The sequence below is a fragment of the Anabrus simplex genome, chromosome 12 (assembly GCF_040414725.1).
Source record: "Anabrus simplex isolate iqAnaSimp1 chromosome 12, ASM4041472v1, whole genome shotgun sequence".
NCBI classification, from domain to species: domain Eukaryota; kingdom Metazoa; phylum Arthropoda; class Insecta; order Orthoptera; family Tettigoniidae; genus Anabrus; species Anabrus simplex.
In genome coordinates this window covers 76,889,578-76,915,531 of record NC_090276.1, presented here as the reverse complement: position 1 = coordinate 76,915,531, position 25,954 = coordinate 76,889,578, and the positions used below count along the sequence as shown (strand labels likewise).

The following is a 25,954-nucleotide window of genomic DNA, read 5'->3' as shown; positions in this document are numbered from 1 at the left end:
AAGGGAAGATATGCAGTATGGAACTTGCATTCTACAGATCAAACATTCAAAACGCACCATCGGCAGCCCTGAAGATTATTTTCCGTAGTGTTTACATCAGTCAAACAGTGGGACTGTTATTATGGCCACAGCTCTTCCTTCCCAATCCTTGCCTTTTCCTATCTCATACTTTCTGAAAACTTACCTGAATTAGTGAAATGATTATCCAAAGGAAAAGACCTCACACACACACAATCTACCTTTTAGTGTCACTATTATGTGTACTTACTTGGCAGTAAATGTAACAACTAAATCCCTCCCGATGTGACAGCCCTCTGACAATCAGGACAAGTCATTCTGATATGGATGTAGTTGAAGTGACCTATAATTCCAAGGAAATTATCCTAAATATAATAAAATGCATCAGTTGCCAAGAATTGTAGTCAAGTTGACAGTTACTGGACTGTCTCTTGTGGCATGTCTTTCATGGTACATAAACAGTGTTCTCAGCAGAGTTTAAATATGGCCAGTTGAACATCATTTTTAGACAGGGTCTAAGTCATAAATAACGTCTTTGCAATGTGGTAGCCATACTTAATCGTTGCTTAACCATAAACATCATCCAACTACCGTTTCTGCAATCGACCCTATGCCTTGTTCTCCTTCCTTTCACCATCCACCTCATTCATCCTCTTAGCATGTCCAAACAAGCTCATCTTATTTTTCTGGAAAGCTTTCCTATTCTGATTTCCTCCCCGACTTTCTCATTTCTTGCTTTTCCTATCATACATCATCCCTCTCGCCTGGATTTTGTCTCTCCGTACAAGGCAGGGTTTGGACGGTGCCGCGACCCTAATGCCAATATTGCAATATCAATAACTCTGCATTTGGAGATAAGTAGGTACAGTGCACATTAATAGCGCTTTAAAGGCAATCCACCTTGAACTGTCTGCTTTAACACTCTCAGGACCAGTAATTCTTGCCAAAAGAAAAGAAAAAGGCAATCAATTCAGTGATTTTCAAAAAATTCCTCCTCTTTACCTAGTCCTTGTTATGTTTGTTATATTTTATTATGAAAGTTTTTTTTTGCTAGGGGCTTTACGTCGCACCGACACAGATAGGTCTTATGGCGACGATGGGATAGGAAAGGCCTAGGAGTTGGAAGGAAGCGGCCGTGGCCTTAATTAAGGTACAGCCCCAGCATTTGCCTGGTGTGAAAATGGGAAACCACGGAAAACCATCTTCAGGGCTGCCGATAGTGGGATTCGAACCTACTATCTCCCGGATGCAAGCTCACAGCCGCGCGCCTCTACGCGCACGGCCAACTCGCCCGGTATTATGAAAGTTAACGTTTAATAAATTGTGCTTCGTAAATAAATAAATAAATAAATATATATATATATATAGTCTATATACCAACTGAAAGGTGCTGGTCCGGTTTATTCAACCTCAGTTCACATTTAACTGCCTGTTAAAGCAATTTAACTGTGAACTTAACCAAATTAGCATTTAATCAACATTGGTTAAGACTAACAATCTGCTCTCAGTTAACTTAATTGCCCAGGTTCGAGCAGTTAAATTCCCTGTTAGCTCAAAATATGGGAGATGCATTAGATGCAGAACTTCTGCATCTTGAATATTTGGAATATGATAGGCGTTTTCCGAAAAGAGTTATGAACGGAAAAGATGATTTTCATACAATTGTTTCAGTTGCTTGATCGTACGTTGACTAACGTCAGTATGGACGTTGAATTCGCTACAAATTTTCTGCCAAGAGTCACTTTTAGCTTTGAGCACAGATCCATTAGTTTGCTTACTTTCTATCGTAGGTAATTTTTGCCAGCCGGGTGGCAGGAATGAACAACCAGGCACGATATACTATGTAAAACATTAACATGATTAAATTTCAGTTTATTCCCCTCAGAGAATTAACAATAATATCAGACAGGTAAACATTAACCGCAAAAGTGAACTATTTTGGTGTTAACATGAACAAGACATGAACTTCTCGTGTTCTGCTGCTCACGTAACACCGGGACTTACCACTCAGTTGCTACAGAGTGTCATGCGCAATCTAGTGCTCGCACACGACACTACAGTATGTGATGGTCAAGCTGAACATTTGAACTCTGATGTAATTGATGCAATTGTGCTGACAACAATGAAGATTTATCATTTAAATACAGTTTTACAGTATTTACATTTTAATTTGACTCAAATATGTATTAATGTTACAAAACTAACACATAGCCGGGCGGTCTGTACAAATGGCAGGGCGGTGCGCCTAGGGAAAACCCTTCATATATACTTGGAAATAATTTCCAAAATAAGAGAAATTTGAATCACGCATTCTCTTCGCTGCCTTTTTTTTTTCCCTTCATATTGGTCTACAGAGCAACAGAAAATTCACAGTCAAGCCAAAAAATTGGAATAAATCTTGATTTCACGCATCTTGGTTTACAGCTGTATTCAAACAAAAGTGCATCGAAGCATACTCACAAACTGTATGGATCTGCCACTGCCTTCTAGATTCTCACTGATAGTGACTTGTATGAGTTAACACCGTTTTAGCTAACAGTTCCCAAAGAAATGTTTGGATGAACGCAAGAATTAACATGCTGCTAAATTTTTAACCTTATGTTAACAAACAGTGTGTTAGTGTTCTTTTAACTGAGATTGAATAAACCGGGCCGCAGTCTTCTATGTGCTTACAAATACAGTATTCTGAATAGTGCACAAGTTCTTTAATTTCAACCTACTTGTTACTCCATGCTTAACACTGACTAATTTATCTTACCTATTAATTCACAAGTTATTGCTTGGTGTTGTAAATTATGTCCCTCAGCAACATTTTTATTACAAAGCCTTAGTAGTATTTGAAACGTTACAATTTAGAGCCACTCATTGATTTTATCATCCGAGTCATCTCTATCACCTTCCCCCATCCTTACTTTACTAATACAATCATAGATAAGAGATTCTTTCAATTTTCTGTACTGTATCCTTGATTCATAAAGAAATGTACAGAGAACTGTTTTTAAGTGCCCCCTAGTGGTACAATTTGTCACTACTAAGTACCATGAACACGTAGATATAACCAATAAAAATTGTGGGCAGAGATTTTATGTATCTTATTCTCGAGCACATAGAAGTTACAGGAACAGAAGTATGTAAAATCTACAGGCATGGTCACAAGAGTGTCAAGAACTCACATGGGTGACTCACCTGTGTCATTTCTGCTGTAGATGACTTCAAACTTCTCCTGGCGGGTCTTCACGTCTGATTTCCAAGAGATGTTCAGTCCTCTGGGTATAGGTCGCAGATCTTCGATGATGGGAGATAATGGTCCTATTAGGAGTAGAAAACAATTGGTTAGTCAACATCAGTGGTCACCCAGGTGTACCTCACACATCTTAAACACTTTGAAAGAACTTGGAAATTTATCAAACATTCCCCTTTCTCCTCATCTTATAAATGAATATTTGCTCCAACTCTATCTTCCTACTCTTCAAGCTCCGCTCAAGCTTATTTGTCATCGTATCCTTACCAAGTTTGCCTCTCAGTCCAAGCACTTCCACGCCTGTGGAGGATGAAGGCAAAATGATATCTGAATAGAAATGTAGATGCTACTTATGAACAATTGATACGATTGTGCAAAAACACTAACCTTAAAATTTACAAAATGATTTTTTGAAAAGAAATGAGGAATGACAATGCCAGTCAAAAAAATGCCTGAAGAAAGCATTGAAAATGTGGCAGAAGATAAACATTTCTAAATTATGGATATTTACATAAGTTCAACTGATATAAGGAATGTGATATTTAACAAGTCCTGGGATTTGGAAAACAAAATAACCAAAGCCCATATTTTTGAAGCAGTTTACAAATGCTTATTTCATAACTTATTCCCATTCTCAATACTTCTCAATATTATACTGCTTGCCACTGGTGTAGATAAGAAGGAGGGGGGAGAGGAAGAAGAAGGGGTATATATCCCCTCCCATGAAGTACTTCTACTCCTTATCATGAATAAATACTAAAACATAATAAAACAATAAAAATACCCATTTGCAAAAATATTGCTTTAAAATTATTTGTATTATTACTATTCATACCCTGTAAGAGTCTCCCTGACTCAGGCGGCAGTGTGCCGGCCTCTCACCGCTGAGTTCCATGTTCAAATCATAGTCACTCCATGTGAGATTTGTGCTGAACAAAACGGACATGAGATAGGTTTTTTCCCCGGATACTCTGGTCTTCCATGTCATCTTCTATTCGAGCAACACTCTCCAATATCATTTTATCTCTTGATCATTAATCAATGCTCCAGACGCTGTGACAGGCCTCGGCAGCTGGCACGGTTCCTATCCTTGTCGCTAGATGGGGGCTTCATTCATTCCCTTCCTGACTCGGTAGAAATTGGAAACAGGCAGTGGGTTTCATTTTCTTCCCCCCTCCCCAGTAAATTGTATTTAAATGGAGCCCTGTGCATTACAATACAGTCATAAAGCCTAGAAGCCACATATACCGCAGAAACATTTTTACATCTAAACCAACAATCCAAAGCTGACATATTACAGAAGATCGAAAGACAGATTGTAAGAACTTGTATCAATAAAAGCTATCAAAAAGATGGGTGATGGCGAAAGTACCTATCAACGTTGTATATCAGAAAATAGAACCCGTTACTGATATCAGACTAGGATACTTTGGCCACATCACGACTTCTGAAACAGCAAGTGCAGTACAATCTTGCTTCAAAAAATACTACAACTGGATGTAGATGGACAAAAAAAAAAAAAAAAAAAAAAAAAAAAAAAAAAAAAAAAAAAAAAAAAAAAAAGAAATTAGGGAGGGTTTGAAAGAAATCGGCCTTACACCCAATGACACTATGGATAAGAAAAAAGTAAACACAGCACTTAAAAATATGACTTTCCACTTTACACCCATAAAGAAGAAAATCCCAACTAGAATATTCTGCTCACAAGAAAGAGCAAGAATATCAACACATATGAAGAAGTACTGCAAGGCTTGGACAGTTCCTAAAAAGAAATCGACAAATCAAGGGGTTGATTAAAGTGATCCAATGTGGTCTCAAAAGAAGAAGAAGAAGAATTATTATTTAGTATTAATTTAAATGTTCAGTACGTTGTAATTAACATAATTATATCAGACGAAACCAATGAAAATAAGTAATGAAGGCAATGGAAGAGTAAAATACCTAAGCAGCGACAAAACGCTGGTTAATAGAGCAAACACCTGAAAAGCCTTACATCTGATATGTTCATGTGGCGTCACATATATCGAAATTACTGAACATATTAGAGAAGGTGTATTAAGTAAAGATTCTTTTATTCTCTTATTTGGCTGTGCTGAAAACAGAGGATCAAACAATTATTGTTACTGTTAAGTACAAAAGTTTTTGATGTTAAAAATTCCAGTATCCAATAATTGGGAGATAGTGGGTTCAAACCCCACTGTCGGCAGCCCTAAAGATGGTTTTCCGTGGTTTCCCATTTTCACACCAAGCAAATGCTGGGGCTGTACCTTAATTAAGGCCACGGCCGCTTCCTTCCCATTCCTAGGCCTTTCCAATTCCATCGTCGCCAAAAACCTATCTGTGTCGGTGCAACAGAAAGCAAATAGCAAATAGCAACAAAAAAAAATCCATCTTGGAACTGAATAGAAGGACTGGTGATAGCTACCAGTAATAAATCGTAGTACATGAAAGTATAACGTACGAAAGAATGTTTCAGGTTCATTCCATGAGAAGATTGTACACGTTAATTTGTAACCTGGTCCAAATTGACATAATGGAGTACGAAAATGTAAAGTTGAACCCCAAGCGCCACATATCCCGTGAAAATGAAGAGGAAACGTGAGCCATGTGCAATCTGGACCCTGGCAGCCAAGTCAGTAACCTATTTTGAGATGAAAATGTAAAATAACTGTTCTTGTTTTCTTTTTTCGCTTTAGTAGATATAAACCAAATTAAAAAATAATAAGCGAGTTAATTCCACCTTTTCAATACAAATTAATTGGTGTTTATTAAATAAACATTTAATGAGACTACTTTCAACCTATTTAAAGGTCATCTTCAGCCATATGCCAACGGCCGTAGGTGTGTTGAAACACCGGATCCAGTGAGATCTCCGAAGTTAAGTAACATTGGGCGGGGTCAGGAGATGGATGGGTTGCCACGCGCTGTTGGTGGGGGGTAAGGGAATGGAGGAGCGGAAAGGAACTGGCCACCCTACCGCATGTATTTTTTGCTAGCGGCTTTACGTCGCACCGACACAGATAGGTCTTATGGCGACGATGGGATAGGAAAGGCCTAGGAGTTGGAAGGAAGCGGCCGTGGCCTTAATTAAGGTACAGCCCCAGCATTTGCCTGGTGTGAAAATGGGAAACCACGGAAAACCATCTTCAGAGCTGCCGATAGTGGGATTCGAACCTACTATCTCCCGGATGCAAGCTCACAGCCGCGCGCCTCTACGCGCACGGCCAACTCGCCCGGTCTACCGCATGTAAACTCCGGCTCAGGAACACCTCTGCGGAGGTTCGGACCTGCCTTCGGGCAGAACAACCCTTACCCTTCAGCCATATCATGAGTAGAACAAAGTATTTGAAACACAATGGTTTTAAAGATGGTCTTAAAATATAGAAGTTTGACACTATGAAAAAATGTTTTTAGAATTTTCATGAAAACACTTTTGTTGTAAGAAATTAGTTCACTTAGCTATAGGAATATATGAGAAGATATAAGATGTGAAATATACAAAACCTCAGTTGTCCTGAAGTAGCCAAAGCGATGAAGAGAGCAAACACGTAACGTATTATTGTGAGTGATAATAATTATAATATTTTGGTGTATATTTTATCTCAGTTTGGTTTTCTAAATTTGCCATTTCGATTGGTGTGTGTGATTATTCTATGCTGGTATTTCGATCATGGTAGTTTGAATAATAGATAATGTCGTGAGTTATTGGTGAACCGTGCGGCGATTTTTCATGTGCGGTGTGAATTAATTTACTTATTATTTATGTAGGCCCAATTTGGGATGTAGGAGTAACATGGTCAGTACATCTGATGGTACGTGTTATTCCAAACAGATTTTAAGTGATCAGAGCCTAGAACATGTCAGTCTATTAAGCAGACCCTACACGGTCAGTAATACTGAGATTATGCATTAATATTGTAGCAACCTTACATGATCATTATTACTGTCAATATTTTGGTCAGAACTAATGCACTTGCTTACCATTGCAGTAATTATTATTATTATTTACCATTGCGGTATTCTCACTTTACAAATAAAAAGTCAATAACTGTCAATACGGAGTGAGATTTATAACATGCAATTGCGGTATTCTATCAAAATGGATCGTAAAAGATGGGCATGTGAAGCTATCATATTAGTACTCTGCACGAAACGCAGTGTTAAAGATTGGCTTAGAAAAAGAGGAGAGTATTCTCATATGAAGTTGTTGAGGGAAATACAATATACCAAAGCAGAAGATTATCAGAACTACCCATCTCAAAATGAGTGAGGGTAGGCCTAATTTTGCAAAATTACTAGGAATGGTAGAGCCTTTCTGATAAGGCAAAATACAAACATGCGGACCTGTTTATCGGTGGCAGAGAGATTAGCGGTGACATTGAGACAACTTGCAACTGGTAGAAATTTTGAAGATTTAAAGTTTTCCGCTATAATATCACCAGTTTCTGTCTGTACAGCAGTTGTGGAAACATGTGAAGTATTGTGTTACGTTTATTCTGGCAGCTCGATAAACTTTTGCAATAGGCCTACTTGCCATTTCACAAGCACCTCTACGCGGCCTTGGTGAGAAATGCATTTGTCGTCCATTGCTGCTCCGTTAATACTGACAGAAACAATGACGAATGCACTCACATGGTTGGTATCCCCACCACTCTACAGTACTGACGCTCGCAGATCAGGAAGTCCGAATCTGCTTCAGTACTGGCCTTCATTCAATCATTCCAGTCCACATGCGATCAGTATTACTGTCAATATTTTTCGGTACCGACAGTTTTATTAACCATGTACTGTAGGGTCTGCATTATGATTCAGGTTATAATCATGTATGTCATAACTGTGATGTAGATGTTGATTCCCATAGGGAACCTGAAATATTAACTTGTCATAACTGTGTCATGTGTTCCTTGTTGAACTGTCTTCGAAATATATTATATTGGTAAGCTATATGTGAAGTGCTGGATTTATGATTGGTATTTGGCACATGTATATTTGTTGGTCTTCGTTTGAATGACGTACTGAACGCGGTAATGTGCTAATGAAAATCTGTATTAATAGAAATGACGATTATTCTTATGCTTGGTATCAACAGATTCTTCATGATATATCAAATGTATAGATTATATTTGAACTTTAACTACGTGCATTTAGTAGTGAAGTATGGTATAAGTGAAGTGTTCTTGAGTTCATGGTATATTTTAGTTTAATCCTCAGTGTTTGACGTTCCTCATTCCAGTCCCTGCGTTAAGTTACACATATTTTGACAGGTACATACATCCTAACGGGAGGAGTTGCCCCACATATCGCATTCATGTCCCACACCATAGAAGCCGCGAGCATATGTACTCACTTCTGTGCACGCTGAATAACATGTTGACGGAACCGAGATCATGAACTATCATTTATAAGCTACCATCAGTCCAATGTAAGGTCATTTACCTGTTAATCGCATATCCTTACTGAAGATGACGCATTATTTGATTACTACCGCTATATCTGGGCCACAATATTTAATACTAACATGAGGTTTGAATGGCACCATCACTAATTAAACGGTGCATACAACTATGAGGACATATGCTATTTATTTAATTATAGCTTTTTTTTTTTGCTAGTTACTTTACGTCGCACCGCCAAAGATAGGTCTTATGGCGATGATGGGACAGGAAAGGGCTAGGAGTGTGAAGGAAGCGTCCGTGGCCTTAATTAAGGTACAGCCCCAGCATTTGCCTGGTGTAAAAATGGGAAACCACGGAAAACCATTTTCAGGGCTGCCGACAGTGGGGTTCGAACCTACTATCTCCTGAATGCTGGATACTGGCCGCACTTAAGCGACTGCAGCTATCAAGCTCGGTATAGCTTAATTGTAGTTATTTCTGGGTTAAGTTGTAGTGTGCCTCAGAGATGTGTTGTTGTGTTGTTTTATTTATTTCATTTGTCTAATGTGATTTTATTTTCTTATTCTTGTTTCATGTTATTTTAATTGCCATTTTATTTAATTGCTTCATTAAGGGCCTGTACTATGACTGTCAGATAAACAGCCAGATACGTAGGCTGCAGTTTTGCAAACTAGAAGTTTAATATTTTCTTGCGTACTACCAACGGATTTTAACGATGGTATTGTAATGCGGAAGCTGTAGTAACATTTTTATTGAGTTGGTAATAAGGTTACTGAAAACATAGTGAAATTTAGCGCGGTGGTATACGTGTTCCATGGTGTTTTCGTTTGTTTAGCTCTATTCCTTTTGAAATTGTATTACTAGCATCCAATATCAGACTCTTATTAAGCTATAATGTGCAAGTCCAGGTCAAAAACAGAATTAGGACTGAAATATACACATACGAAGAAATGTTAAAATTAATTGACTGTGTAACGAAACTGAAACTGTTATAGAAAATAAAAAGACTGAAAATGTAACGTGGACGCAAAAGTTAAGATTCAGGTTATGTATTTTTTTTGTCTAGTACTATTTACGAGGTTGCGCGTTACGACGAAAGTAAAGTTTATATTCGTAATTAATGCCACTGATGCAGCGTGGGATCATTAATTTTATTATTAATTCAATTTATTGTTTGCTCATTGAATAAGTAGTTAGTTTCTTTCTTTTCAATACAACGTGAGAATAGTAACTGGCAAGCATTTATCCCACTTTAGCGTAAATACTTTTGTAGCAAGTTGTTATGAAGTAAAAGAAATATAACCTCCTTAACGTCCTCATTCGACGGACGAATCACCATGAACATCGTCGTATACCTTTACTCCATATGTGCGTCGCGGATAGATTTGGAATAGAACCCACGCTTTTGACACGCATTTTAATGATTAGGAAATGTGTACTATCACCTCTAGTACCCTACCGACTACCATTTACAAGATAAAAAAAATGTTAGACTATTGGAACTCGAACCCACGAAAAACTGCTTAGCAGCAAGCTTTGCTGCCCTAACGACCACGGCTACCCATGAAGCTTGCGGTTGCCTGCTTGTGTACTACTGAAATACTCAGTAGCAACAACTTGCTAGCTTGCGAAATCTTTAAGAATTCTGTGATAGCTGGACAGGAAGCATGACATACTTTATAAATATATAAATAAACTACATTGTAACAACTTAATTTCACATAGCATCATGCAGATGTAGATTTATCTTCATGAGTAGCCATCTTGATTCTTTACAGTAGCGTCCCCGAAAAGAGCTAAGTCCCCGATAAGAGCGTTAACAGCCTCTCCAACTTCGGCATAGCTATACTCTAGAATATTTTCCCAGATTGCACATAAACGAAAGTCGTAGTACGCGGTTTCAACCAAACTTCCAGATAAATGTCCAAACTGCCAAATAAATTTATACCGCACTTTTATCTGGCTGTCGTAGTACAGTCCCTAAGGGGGATATATCCACAGAGGCATATGCGCACACCATTGTGTGTTTGGCCTTTCATGGGTGTAGACATCCTCAGGGCAAATGTTTGTTTATAGTAGGTTAGATTAGATTCAATTTCATTTATTTTACTGCTGGAAGAACGTTATTAGGTAGAATCTTGTTACTGAAACAAATCTGAATAATGGAAAGGTTTATGTGATTTGGTAACTGAGATATATGAAATTTAAAATCAACAGCCTGTTTCCAGTCATTTGACCGGGTCAGGAATGGATTGAATGGAGACCGCATCTTGCGGCGAGGATAGGAATTGCGCCGGCTGCCGAAGCCAGTCGCACTTCTCTGGGGCAATGATTAATGAGTGACAGATGAAATGAAATGATAGTTGAGAGTGTTGCTGGAATGAAAGATGACAGGGAAAACCGGGGTACCCGGAAAAAAGCCTGTTCCGCCTCCGCTTTGTCCAGCACAAATCTCACATAGCGTGACCAGGATGTGAACCACAAAACTCAGCAGTAAGAGGCCGGCACGCTGCCGCCTGAGCCATGGAGGTAATTCTAAATCTGAAACAGCTTATGTTTATATGATATTCAACAAATATTATCTGACGTATGGATAGAAACTGAAAGATAGCAAATTAAAGATTGATGTAAACTAGTGTTCGTGTAATAGACCAATGAAATGTCGTATGGCTTTCAGTGCCGGGATATCCCAGGACAGGTTCGGCTCGCCAGGTGCAGGTCTTTCTATTTGACTCCCGTAGGCGACCTGCGTGTCGTGATGAGGATGAAATGATGATTGAAGACAACACATACACCCAGCCCCCCTGCCATTGGAATTAACCAATTAAGGTTAAAATCCCCGACCCGGCCGGGAATCGAACCCGGGACCCTCTGAACCGAAGGCCAGTATGCTGACTGTTCAGCCAACAAGTCGGACATAGACCAATGATACTTGCTGAACAATGCAATTGATTTTCCACTGCATTACAATGTAATAGACTTATATCAACAATCATTATACTTTATTTTACGGGAGTAACTTGAATGATAATGGGCTTGGATATTGTCAGAATAATAAATTCCTATATTTATCATTTTTATTTTATTTTTTTCTTAGCCTTCAATTCAATACTATTCTTTGGTCTCGTCAAAGTGATAGTATAAGGATTTCTTGAATAAAAATGTGAATGACCTGATTATCTCAGTTGTTTTCTGTGTAGAATAGATATATTCAACCATCCATGATAATGTATAATTTTATTCCATCCATTAGTATATAATACATTCTGAGTATTATGAATATGTAAAATTGAGAACAACGGTTATGATTAAATACAACCATCTGGTATACCAAATAGTATCTGAATAAGTTCACAATAGGTCATCAGTCATCACATATAAAATCATCAGAATTATTCACTCTATTAGACTAGAGGAGACAACAAAAGCAAGCCCTTAAAACTAAAAGAAAAATAGATCCTACCCAGCTAATCAACAATAAAAATTACCAGAAAGCAACTGAAAAAATAAAAATCACAGATAAACTTGAAGACTTAGTACACAACCTTAAACAAATTGCAGAAGACCTAGCTCCAATTAAACCACGTAAAAAACACCAATGGTGGAACAGTGAATGTGATGAAACAGTGGAGAAAAGACATCAGGCATGGCTATTACATCAGTCCCAAAAGACAGAAATATCCTATCAAAAGCTAGTAAAACAGAGAAAAGAAACTACCCAAGTCTTAAGAAGAATAAAAAGACATCATAAGGACACCCTGCAGTTAATTGAAGAACAGTTCAGTAAAACTAAATCAAGGGACTACTACAAAACCTTCAGAAAGCAGCACAAAAATATGAACCCCCGACCCTACTGATGAAGGATGAAGATGGTAAGCTGGCCCATAACAATAAAGACAATGCAGAAATTCTGGCTAAACATTTCAACAAGCTTTTAAATTGTGAGGAACCTACAGAACTCCTTCATTTGGACACCAACACCCCGATAAAAACATCACCAGAAAACATCAATCCCCCCACAATAAAGGAAGTCTACCAAGCTCTGAATAAATTAAAAAACTACAAAGCGCCAGGAGAAGATCAGACCTTTGCGGAAATCTGGAAATATGCAGGAACCTCAGCAAAAGTTGCCCTCCATCAACAACTTGTCTCTATCTGGATTAAAGAAGAACTACCAGAACACTGGACAACAGCCCTCATTCATCCTCTGCACAAAAAAGGGGACAAAACCGACCCTAATAACTACAGGGGAATCTCGCTCCTAGACATAACATACAAAATATTTTCAATAATCATCCTTAATAGGATTAGTTTACAACTTGAGAAAGAACTAGGAGAATATCAAGGAGGTTTCAGACCCTGGAGGAGCTGTCCTGATCAGATCATGAGTCTTAAGTTGATAATGGACTAGAACAGGAGAAGAAACAGAGATATGGTGATAACATTTGTAGATTTCAAGAAAGCTTATGATTGCATCCATAGAGAATCTCTGTTTAAAATTTTAAGACACTTTGGACTACACCCCAAATTAATAAACATGATAAAATTGACTCTCACCAATACCAAGTCAAAATTGAAGTTTAGGGGTGAAACATCAGAGACATTTGAAATTAAAACTGGACTACGGCAGGGAGATGGGCTCTCACCACTATTATTTAACTGTGCTCTAGAAATGGTAATGAGGGAATGGTTTAGAAAATGTCCCCCCAAAATAAAGATTGGCCGAAAAATCAAAACAAATTGCCTGGGTTTTGCTGACGATTTAGCATTACTAGCAGTGGACATAAAAGAAGCAAGAACTTCAAAACATTGCAAATAAAATTGGCCTCAAAATATCATTTGAAAAAACAGAAATTATGCCCCAAAAACCAACACAGCTAAAAGAAGTCACCATAAATGGTAATAAAATCAAAATAGTAACTCAGTTTAAATATCTTGGAGAAGTAATAACACATAACTTAAATGAAAAAATCTCAATCCAAGTAAGAACAAATAGATTAGCTAAAGCACAAAAATTAACATGGGATATCTACAAAAAGAAATGTCTATCAATAAATACAAAAATAAAACACTACAACACAGTTATAAAACCGGAAGCTACATATGCAGCAGAAACACTCTTTTACCTGAATAAACAATCAAAGACTGACAGACTTCAGAAAATTGAAAGGAGGATTGGAAGAACCTGTATCAACAAAAAATATCAGAAAGATGGACAGTGGTGGTTAATACCTAACAAAGTCGTGTACAAAGAGCTAGAACCCATTACAGATACTATGCGCAAGAGGAGACTGGGATTCTTTGGACATATCATGAGGATGACATAGATGTTGATTCCCATAGGGAATCTGAAATATTTGTCCTGAATGAGTAAATTTATAATACCAATATAAATGGTCCGTCATTGGACATTATAAATTTTCCAGCTAACTCATTCTTGGTTGCCAGCGTTTCGCCCTCGTGTGCTAGGGTGGGCTCATCAGTTGGTACCTAGCACACCTACCAATACGCTGGCTAGTGCATACCGTGGAGGCCACTGCGTAGGCTAACTGGAGCCACCGGCAGTGCCAATGCACTAAGAGACTTTGTCTCATTATCAAAAATTGATGCCTGCTTGGCCATCAGATGACATAGATGTTGATTCCCATAGGGAATCTGAAATATTTGTCCTGAATGAGTAAATTTATAATACCAATATAAATGGTCCGTCATTGGACATTATAAATTTTCCAGCTAACTCATTCTTGGTTGCCAGCGTTTCGCCCTCGTGTGCTAGGGTGGGCTCATCAGTTGGTACCTAGCACACCTACCAATACGCTGGCTAGTGCATACCGTGGAGGCCACTGCGTAGGCTAACTGGAGCCACCGGCAGTGCCAATGCACTAAGTACTTGGTATTATAAATTTACTCATTCAGGACAAATATTTCAGATTCCCTATGGGAATCAACATCTATGTCATCTGATGGCCAAGCAGGCATCAATTTTTGATAATGAGACAAAGTTCTTAGTGCATTGGCACTGCCGGTGGCTCCAGTTAGCCTACGCAGTGGCCTCCACGGTATGCACTAGCCAGCGTATTGGTAGGTGTGCTAGGTACCAACTGATGAGCCCACCCTAGCACACGAGGGCGAAACGCTGGCAACCAAGAATGAGTTAGCTGGAAAATTTATAATGTCCAATGACGGACCATTCATATTGGTATTATAAATTTACTCATTCAGGACAAATATTTCAGATTCCCTATGGGAATCAACATCTATGTCATCTGATGGCCAAGCAGGCATCAATTTTTGATAATGAGACAAAGTCTCTTAGTGCACTGGCACTGCCGGTGGCTCCAGTTAGCCTACGCAGTGGCCTCCACGGTATGCACTAGCCAGCATATTGGTAGGTGTGCTAGGTACCAACTGATGAGCCCACCCTAGCACACGAGGGCGAAACGCTGGCAACCAAGAATGAGTTAGCTGGAAAATTTATAATGTCCAATGACGGACCATTTATATTGGTATCATATCATGAGGATGCAGGACTCGAGACTTCTGAAACAACTAGTACAACACAATCTCGTCTCAAAAAATACCACAACAGAATGTAAATGGATCAGAGAAGTAAGAGAGGATCTGAAGGAAATAGGCCTTACAACAGAAGACACCAAAAATAAGATAAAATTGAATACAAAACTCAAGAATACAAACCTCCGCTTTACCCTTACACAAAACAAACCAACAACACGCACATTTTCAACTGAGGAAAGGGCACGAAGATCAGAGCATCTGAAGAAGTACTGGGAGGACCGCAAAGCCCGAACAATAACTTCAAAGAGACCTGAACGACGGACTGACTAAAGTGATACTATGTGGTCATAAAAGAAGAAGAAGAAGAAGAAGAAGAAGAAGAAGAAGAAGAAGAAGAAGAAGAAGACTAAATCCACAATGCTGAACATTGATTGCCCAATAGGATTTTTAATGTAACCATGTTTTCGCGTTACCTTGATTATCACTTTAACATCATATGTGACCTCATTTAATCACCATCGTTACACTTTTGACTAGCTGTGGCATTCATAAATTTCAAACTGATCTCGTTGGTAGAAGGACCGGCCAACCGTAAGGGTGCGATATAATGAAGCCGAGTGGGGGAAAAGAGAGTATCAAATAGAAAGTGCAATTGCTGGCCTAAATATTAAAACATACTTTCGGGCCGATGACCTTCGATGTTAGGCCCCTTAAAACAACATCATCATCATCATCAAAACATACTTTCTCCGTAGGGAACTAGGACCAAAAAGACCAAAAGAGTGGAATTAAATTATGGTTCCCTAATGGGAGAACTTAGACTTCTCCCCTGGTGTACAGTCAATGTGTCTCCAACTGGCGAGCCTGCTGCCAAACTGGTAATTTCATCATTGAAAAGGCCTAAGAATGCGTAAACACTTTCATTTTTTATAATAAGGAAAATATGAACCATTCTCCCTAACAAACAGTTTGACTTGTATAATGCACACCAAATATCAAGCAAATGTCAGCAAAAAAGGAAACTTGTTCAATCAAAGAGGAAAAACTTGGCCAATTAGGGACATATTTTCCAAGAAAATATCATTCCAAATCAACCAGCTTGAGGATAACGAAATGTATTTACAAGATGGTGGTGCTGGTGAAGAACCATATTTTCCTCTGCCCAATGTCAGCTGGAATGATCATGATGCTCTTTGCTCGATGCAGTAAAGATAGAAGTGTCGTCAAACAAGATTGTAATGTCACTCTCATAGCCAAAACACGCTAAAATCACATTATTCGTCAAAACAAGAGCAAAAATATAATAAAAAATAAACAAAAAATATTTGGAGTTTCTCACTGGTACAATATATCTGGTAACTGGGTGTACGGTGGTTTTAATTTGTTTCTGTACTCACTTGTAGCCATATAGATGGTGGTCTCGTTGCTCTCCATCTGGTTGCTGATAGCCTGGACAGTGATGGAGTAGTTCCGTCCAGGTAACAGTTGTTCCAGAACGGCAGATAAGTTGTCTGTGTACACTGTGTTGATATCACCACTGTAGGAGGCCTCCACTTCATGGGTGGTGATCTGTACACAGCATTAAAACATGTGATCCAGTATAACAGTACGAGGGTGACTGAGAACATGTTCAAAACACAACAAGCCACAGCAATACAACATACGGCAAGTAACAATTAAGGAAAAAAAGGACACAGGTTTTAACCTGTCTCCCAGTCTTTTAAATCTGCATATAGGACAGTTGCTAAAAGAAATGAAAGAGGAATTTGCAGTGAGAGATCTTGGTTCAAGGAGAAGTCCTGAGAATTTCTGCAGATTCTGTCATTTTACCAGAGTTTGATGATTAATGGGAACTGCTGAATGTTAATGGGCAGCAAGTAGGCCTATGATGGCAGAATCAAATCAACATGAAGTTGGCGAGCGACAATACCCTGAATAGATTTTAAAATGTCCCTGAATTAGCCTCTACAAAACTGTTTCTCAAATCAGCAGAATGGCATCAAAACATGCAAGCCTTTGAATTCTTAGAAAGACCATGGCTACCCATTGGCAGAGTTATAACATGTCTATTGTTCCAGATACTTAGTAAAATTAACAGTTTTACAGACAGCAGGAATATTTTCATGAAATAGAAATAAAAATAGAAACGAGCTTGTTACGAACTGTAGTAGAACTGGGACTGATATCCTCTCCCAACACTGACACGTCATTGTGTTTATCCTATGCCATGTTACCCCCTTTGTTTCATATTAATGCACAACAATCGCTTCAAACTAGAATGTGTCCGAGTGACTGCAGTCTGTTGAACAGCATTTGGTTGCCGCATGGAGGGTGCACGAGAGACCCAATACAGGTGCAACGATGATGGACGTTACGAATTGTTTCTAAAAAAGGGTTTGAGTTTCACCATCCCCGAAAATATCATTGCAATGGGAAAAGCATTCACTTGAAACAGGGAATGTGAACAATCGTGTACAAAGTGGATATAGGATATAAACTTCATGGTTTTGATCCCTATTGAATTGTCACTGAATTGTGAGTACTAAAATACTATAGTATTGAAAAGGTGGACCATTACGACATAAGTTTAGTTATTATTGGTGGAAGACTCGTAAAGAGATGGGAAACTTGCATCGAACGTGCAGACATCTGCAGAGCAGTTGCCTGTTGAATCAACACATAAATACCCAGTGAACTTGGCATACCCCGGACAACAAAATGATATCATATGATGAAAAATTTAGGCTTAAAACCGTTTCTACCACTGCCATGTTAATGAGCTAAGTGATTCTGATATTTACTCTTAATGCGATGCTTGTGCTGCCCTTCTCCAGAGATTCAAATAGGAACGTGATGGAAGTAACATCATTTTCACAGATGAGCACAGAATTCACTGAAATTCAAGAAATCGCAATGTTGTGATATGCGCTAAGGACAATCCCAATTTCTCACAGAAATTTCAGATAACCACCATGTTATGATCTGGGCTGACATGACCATTTTTTTAAATGGTATAGTTAACAAGCAGTCTCATGAAGAGATGTTCCAATAACGGCTCTATTTGCAACTCACGGAAGCTGGAATAGCAAATACTATAATCCTGCAACAAGATGGAGTCCCTGCATATTTTGCTAACAGTGTTAAAGAATGCCTTAATAAATTGTTTCAGACAGGTGGATCGGAGGTAGCACGAGCCCTCCTGACCTAGCCAGCTTGTTCACTCCAGATAAAGCTTTGAGGAGTTTCATTAAGGAAAAAGAAAGGCAACAGCACTACCAAATACCAGGCAAACTGCAGGCTGCTGTGAGAGAAACATCTGGATCTACCGTGGAAGATTTTCTCTACAAAAGCTCTCATTATGTTATGATAATGTCGCATATACCTTATGACACAAATCAAATGATAATTTTTGCTGTAATAATAAAATAAAGAGGTGGTAATGTGACTTGCACTATAATGTGTGTCTCTATATATAACTTGATTTGTCACTCGTTCGTTCCTTTCCATTACTCATACACTTGATCAACTAATCATGCACGCTATCAACATCTCTGAGGAGGCAGGATACAATTTACAATGAGAAATGTCAGAGGTTCAAATCCTGTCAGCCTAAAATAGTCTTACCCAGACATATATTCTGCTATGCTGACAGCTTACCGGATGAATAATCAAAATTAGCCAACTGTTACTGATTTTATAATACCTCAGTGTTGTGCTGCACTCTCCTTCAGCATAATGGTTTCACTTCTCGTGATCTTATGTGGCACCTGGTTATAGATAAGACAGTAACAATTGCCAGAGGGAATTGGTCAATATCAAGGAACAGGTTTAAGAAGAGTTTTCAGTCCTGATCAGGAGAATTTCTTTTTTGATACAGCTCAGGATGTTGTATTCAAGTGGGATGTGGTTTGTCAGACTGATTTGAAACAAAGAGAGGAGTGCAGCAGGGCAGCTCATTGTCACCACTTCTATTTATTGTTGTAATGGATGTAGTAATGAAATATATTAAAAGGAAAAAACATGGAGATATCAAGCCTTCACATTTGCAGATGATGTTGCGATCTGGAGTGACTCAGAAGAGGAATTGGGAGAGAGAATGCAGAGCTGGAATGAGGAGTTTAAGAAATATGGTTTAAACACAGCAAGACCAAGACAGTGGTGATGAAAGTGTATGGGGAAGGAGTAGAACCAATAGTCACGTTAAATGAAGCCCAACTGGACAGCGTTCCAGTTTTCAAACACTTGGGTAGTGCTCTATCAAATGACAACCTAGCAAAACATGAGGTGAACAATCGAATCAATAAGGCAACACAATTTTACCACCAGGTAAGACACCTGCTGTGGGATAAGCAAATACTTATGAAAACAAAAATGACATTGTACAAGTCTATTATACACCAATTCTTACGTACAGTCTCGAAACCACAACACCGACCAATAGAGATAATTCCAAACTCCAGGCAGCTGAAATGAAATTCGTACGCACTATGATCCAGAAAACCAGGGAAGACAAGATTAGGAATGAGAAACTAGAGAAGAAGTAGGAATAGATGATTGTCTCCTCAATAAGATTCAGATATCAAGACTGAAGTGGTTTGGTCACATGAAGAGGATGCCAGTTAACTGAACTGCAAGGAAGAAATTTGACAGGAAAGTAGAAGGAAGACGACCCATGGGAAGGCCACGAAGGAAATGGATAGATTTAGTTAAGAGCGATGTACTGCTGAGAGGTCATGATTGGGACAAGTTGGTGGAGGAAGAATGGTACAAGGACAGGATGAGATGGAGGAGGCTCATATACCACACCCGGGAAACTGGAGATGGTTTAGGATGATGATGATGATGATGACAGCTCAGGACATTCTCAGATTGTCTACATTGGGGGATGCTTTGATTTTTTTTTTTTTTTTTTTTTTTTTTTAGGCCCTTCAATGTGCCGAAACTATCTGTGAGTAAATAAATGTATAAACATAGAGTAACAACTCAAATATGTGAGTGTGACTTGATGGAATATGACAATGTTCTTTCGAAAAACAAAACATGTCCTATTTTAATTAAGTTGTTTCTTTTTCAAGTAGCTGAGAAATGTATTTTCTGAAAATTAGTTTCAGCAGTCTGAAGAGCCTAAGTTGAAACTGGAAATAGTTGGCTTCATATATTACACTCTCCTACGACCATACATAGGCGAGTTAATTTGAGTCCTGTAGTCTTTCCAAATGACTCTAAATTTAATTCAATATTTGCTCATCATGCTGAATGCGAGATATCCCTCCTCAATGGTTCCGATGTCCTGCACAAGCTTCAGGCGTGTCTAATATGAGGTGAAACATCACCGATCCTTATCAGCTGTGCTGCTGCTGATGTTTGTTGTTCAAAGGGGCCTAACAGCTAGGTCATCAGCCACTAATCGTACGAAATGTAATGACAATTTAAGAGTTCAAAAACATCCACTGACCAGAATAAAAAACGTGACGTTGAAGAATAAATGGATGCATATGAATTTGAAACAATCAGTGGATCCAACCCAGAAACTATCACATACAATAGTATTACTGACTAAAGCACAATCCTGAATTGAGGATGCTTGTTGTATAAAGGGGTCCAAAATCCAGGTCAACGGCCCCTCATAATGGTACTTATTGCTAGGAAAGTGGAACCATGGTATTTGTTATGTTGCGGTACTAATCAAAAGTAGCATAGACTCGCGGTATTCCACACATTATGGTACAACTCACAAGTATTGCACATCGCACAGGCAACGCAAACCCATGGTGTTCCTCACATAGGTGTACTAATCACGGGCGCCGGTATTCCCATCGTGTTCCTCATATAGTGAGTACTAATCACAGGCAACACAGACCCATGGTGTTCCTCACATAGGTGTACTAATCATGGGTGCCGGTATTCCCATCGTGTTCCTCATATAGTGGGTACCAATCACAGGCAACACAGACCCATGGTGTTCCTCACATAGGTGTACTGATCACGGGCGCCGGTATTCTCATCGTGTTCCTCATATAGTGGGTACCAATCACAGGCAACGCAGACCCATGGTGTTGCTGATATAGTGATTTTAATCACAGGCAACGCTCAGACTTGTGGTGTTTCTCACATTGGTACCAATCACAAGCAAGTTTCATAGTTTTAATACAATCATCCCCTGGTCACCCCTGGCATGTTCATAAAAATGATGTTTCCCATATTGCAAAGAGCATGTATCAGCCTCACCTCAATTGACTTAAGTGTTTCCATGATTGTACCAGAGAGGGCAGCACGGAAGATCATTCTTTCGGTGAGACAGTAGTTTTAACTCTCTGGAGTGATTCTTTGCATTGTTATGTGCGTGGAGTGTAAGCATGGACCCCACGCAGATTGGATTGGCGTTTTTATGCCATAAATGGGTTTCCAATAGATTTAAACTTGACCCGTACTACCATCCTTCTTGTTACTTTATTGATATTACAGGTATGGTAGTCCTTGTATTATATTATTTCTACGGTGCTGTTATGACATTCTTCGCTATCGTCCATAACTGATTGATACGCATCCTTCTGCTCTGTTGCATGAATGAGCTGCGTGCTAGTTGTCTTTATTGTGATTGAGTTATGATGTTATTTACGTGCACTACATTGTGAAGTTTTTCGCCATCAACGTATGTATGCCCTGCGTATCGACGCGGAGATCCATTCGTTTTCAAGGTCCACCTATTCAATACAATAGGTGGACCTTGAAAAGAATTTAATTTTGTTGTAATCCCACTTCAATACGGAACCAATGAAATTCATAACTATAAGTGATCCATTCGTGTCGTACAGAGTGCGTGAGCTGATGGGTTTATGTGTGACCACGGGGTCTCTATTATCCTACTGCTAATTGCTTGCGCTGTGCACGCTATCTCTGACACATGGGAGACCTTTGTGTGTGACTATGAGAGTCACACTATATGAGATTGTGTTCAACTTATTAACTGGAGCAACTGCTCAGATTGTTTGCCGATACTGGCAATGTCTGAATGTGTGGGTGTGTGCTGGTGAGTGAAAGGGGAGAAAGGATGACGTATAGGTCAGCTCATTTTATATTTTAATCTTGTTACTGTGTCTCATGTTTGTTACCGGCTCGGTGATATTTATTTTGCCTTGGTTTCTATCACGGCCTTTCGCTTGCCCCCAAGGCCGCCATGTTCTTTTCTTATTCAGGCTATGCGCATGCCTGTGGTTCTCTTTGGGTTTAAATTTTATTCCTCTGTGCTATGTTGTGATCTCTCGCATCTTATTTTTACCTTCTCTGGACCCCTTTTTTTCTTCTCCATGCCGCATGGGAGCTTTGATCTGTGTGGTAATTGTTGTGACGATGTGGAAGTTAAATAGACGCGCATATAAGGAATTCTATTAATCTCGCGGAAAGAATGACCGAGTTGATCAGTGTGGATTGTATTCACATTACCACATTATGTAGCGAGATTGCAATTGAGACGGTGAGCCCGTCTTATGAATAATTTAAGCTTGGTGTTTGAAAAAACTGTGCTCACGCGTTAGTGTTATGACTTCTATTGGATGAGCTCTGCACATGTATGTATACTTAATTTTTTTTTTAATTGCTGGCTTCATTTCTTGTTTCTTTTTGATTTTATTATATCAATAAAACCTCATTTAAATTTAGTTGGGATTTTTTTGCTGGTAGCTTTGGTCTCATTCCTGTTCTACTATTTGAAATGAGGACTGTTTCCAGTTCAGGACGGTGTTTGGCCTTTCCTAGTGGCGGTCCATGCCTTGAATCTTCCAACGTGTGTGTTTATGGTGAGGTTGGTTGTCAGTAAGGGAGGGGGTGTGACTCACCCCTTTTAGTCACCTCTTATGACAGGCAGGGAATACTGCGATGTCTTCTTCGTCTTCGTCCCCCACCCACAGAGGGTAGCGAGCTGTGTTGACGTTTATCGACGTGTATATCTCAGAATGGGAACAGCCAGCATGGATGTTCACTTCTAACCACCAGCAGGTTACTATAATCTACAAAAATACAACTCCATGGAGATGCACGCTATAGCTGCTAAAGTCGAACATGCATCACATCGACTGACTCATCACTCTGATCACGTCTATGAGTTCCACCTCCATTAATGTGTTATGAGCATACTTCATAATACTCTAACAAACTTCACTGCTCGTGTCTATGGATTTGACTTCCGACCTGATCTGCTTTTTCAGACTGCCGAGCAATTGTCTTCTAACTTCTACCCACAGCTACATTTTTCTGCTCTGAGAATGGATCGCTTCATGCATGGAGCCATTCACGTTTTATAAAGAGCTACAGTTCTGTTAATATGAACGACGACAATCTATTGCTAACACAATTTAATAGTGTTCTGTGAAGATGTTTATAGTGAGTAATTCCCCTCCCTACCATTGATAATCACTCATCAGATAAATCATACATGGTCTACTTTGAGGACCTCTTTTGCCTGCATTGTCTCGCTTATTGACAATTTTCACGTCTTGTTTTACTGTAACCTGCCATCTTTCTGGCCTTGTTCTTTAGACTTGTCTTTGGTGCAGGTCTCTCAGACCTTCTCAAGGATAGTGTTGTTCCTAAGTAGTCAGATACAGAATGCCCATCATCCTTATTCCCATGGTGTGGAGGAATGTTCTGGACAATCACTCGATACTGTATATAACAACAGGTCTTACACGAGTGTAATATATCTTTGATTTCAAATGTATTGACACCCATTTGTTACAAAAGACTCCTGTGACCCTCCATAACACTACAATCAATTCAGCCCCCACAGCAGATACATAGAGACAGTAGAGATTTGAAAATACTGACAGACAAGAAAGAAAGCGAATCCAAAACAATTGTTTTTTTCCCGTCATAATCTTCTGAAAAATCAAGGGTTGTCTTGCATCTGCGACCTGACAGTAATGAACACCATCGGCAGCTACCATGGGAACCACGCTGCTTCCCCCCACACCGCCCCCCCTTCAACACCCGCATCTTTATTAGGCCTATAGGCTATATTGCCAGCAGCGGCATTTGGTTGTACAGTGCCTCTGCGTACTGTCACTGGTTCTCGGGAAATAGAGAAGAGTGAAGGACATTCTACTTGGCAGGAAACAGGTTCACAGTACAAGTGACTGGGCGAGCGACAATACCCTGAATAGATTAGAAAATGTCCCTGAATTAGCCTCTACAAAAATGTTTCTCAAATCAGCAGAATGGCATCAAAACATGCAAGCCTTCGAATTCTTAGAAAGGCCATGGTTACTCAATGGCAGAGTTATAACGTGTCTACTGTTCCAGACACTTAGTAAAATTAACAGTTTTACAGACAGCAGGAATATTTTCGTGATAGATAGTCATATTGTTAAGACACGTAGTACATGTATTGCTGGCAAATTTTTAACAGGTTCTCTTCGATATTATGATGCCAGTTTTAATTTAATGGTTATGAAACTCACGAAATGAAGAATAATCGTGCAGCCGCAAGAAAATACAGCATAACTAAAGCCATAACTGGCGTGAAGACATATAGCCTGAAAATGTGTAATGTACAAGACAGGCATTCATATGATTTCACAAAGCACTTTTTAAGCCTGATTTATTTATTTTTTGACGAAAAAACTGAGGTCGTCTTGCATTCAGGTTCATCTTGGATTCGGAGGAATACGGTAGAACGGGGTCTTATATGAAGCACTGACATTTAAAAATCTGCAAATCTGGCAACTGTTATGTGAGGATACCATAATAATAATTTGAAAAAAAAAAAAAAAAAAAAAAAATGAAAATATCTGCAGCTCTCAAAGGACTTGGAGACCAACCTTATAATTTTCTTGAAAACTTGAATTGTCAGGAGTCCAGCTGATTTTTATCAGGCCTGTCCGCTCATCTGTGATGCCTCTCAGATTGGTCACTGGTAGTGGCTCTGCAATCAAAACAATCATCTATTAGTACATAGAAACACAGCACTCACTTGCCATCTCAAGAGCAACATCATTTTAAAATCTTTGTGCATTTGAGTCCACAATGAGCTTCATGTTGCAAGCCTCGCCGCATAAGCAACAAACTTATTTTAAAATCCTTGTAAGCCTAATGCACTACAAGATATTTACAGTAGTGAAAGCCTTCCAACTGCAAAGTAAGAGTTCCCCAGTAATGGACTTTTATCAGCATTGTAGCAAACTTGGCAAGGTCATCCCAGAGGTGGAGACCTGTTCTGCAGTATTGAAGACCGCACTGTGGGTACTGAAGAGGCTCGTCTGAATAACATGTCTCCAATCACAGAACAGTGCCTGCACTCTTTACGCTACCACAGCGTTCACCGGTGAAATGTGCGATTAACGGTCTTCGCATCCTCCGGTGCACAGTCATGGTGCTCGCCGCACTATCAAATTCCAGGGGTGATGGTACACGATATCATGCCATCTTTAATGGTCTATGGTCCCTGGTCTTGCTGTGGTTCCACTCAGCAATCATGTTCCCCAATATTCAACTTGACCCTGACTGACTCCTTACTGGTAGATAAAGGCATTTAGCCTACATGGATACAAAAAAATGTTAAAAATAGGCCCTTTCAAAATTCAAATATAATTATGTTAACTATTTAAACCAAATCCCATGGTGATACAGCCTAGACAAGCCTATGCCTACACTCCAAAGGCCTGCAGATTACAAGATGACGCATGATCAGCCCGACAAATCCTATCGGTTGTTATTTTTGGCTTTCTAGACCAGGGCTGCCATCTCAAATGATCTCACGTAGACTGAATGGACCCCAAACCAGTCCACA

General features: G+C 39.2%; 1 protein-coding gene across 1 annotated transcript in view; it reads right to left on the bottom strand.

Annotated features, from left to right (window-relative positions):
* Ptp10D (Protein tyrosine phosphatase 10D) overlaps positions 1-25,954 on the bottom strand; it is a 398,723-nt gene that overhangs the window by 147,164 nt on the left and 225,605 nt on the right. Inside the window, exons 9-11 of the mRNA XM_067156405.2 lie at positions 24,987-25,090; positions 16,569-16,740; positions 3,205-3,327 (exon numbers count right to left, since the gene is read on the bottom strand). Of these exons, the coding sequence (XP_067012506.2) occupies positions 3,205-3,327; positions 16,569-16,740; positions 24,987-25,090 (399 nt within the window). The remainder of the gene's footprint in view (positions 1-3,204; positions 3,328-16,568; positions 16,741-24,986; positions 25,091-25,954) is intronic.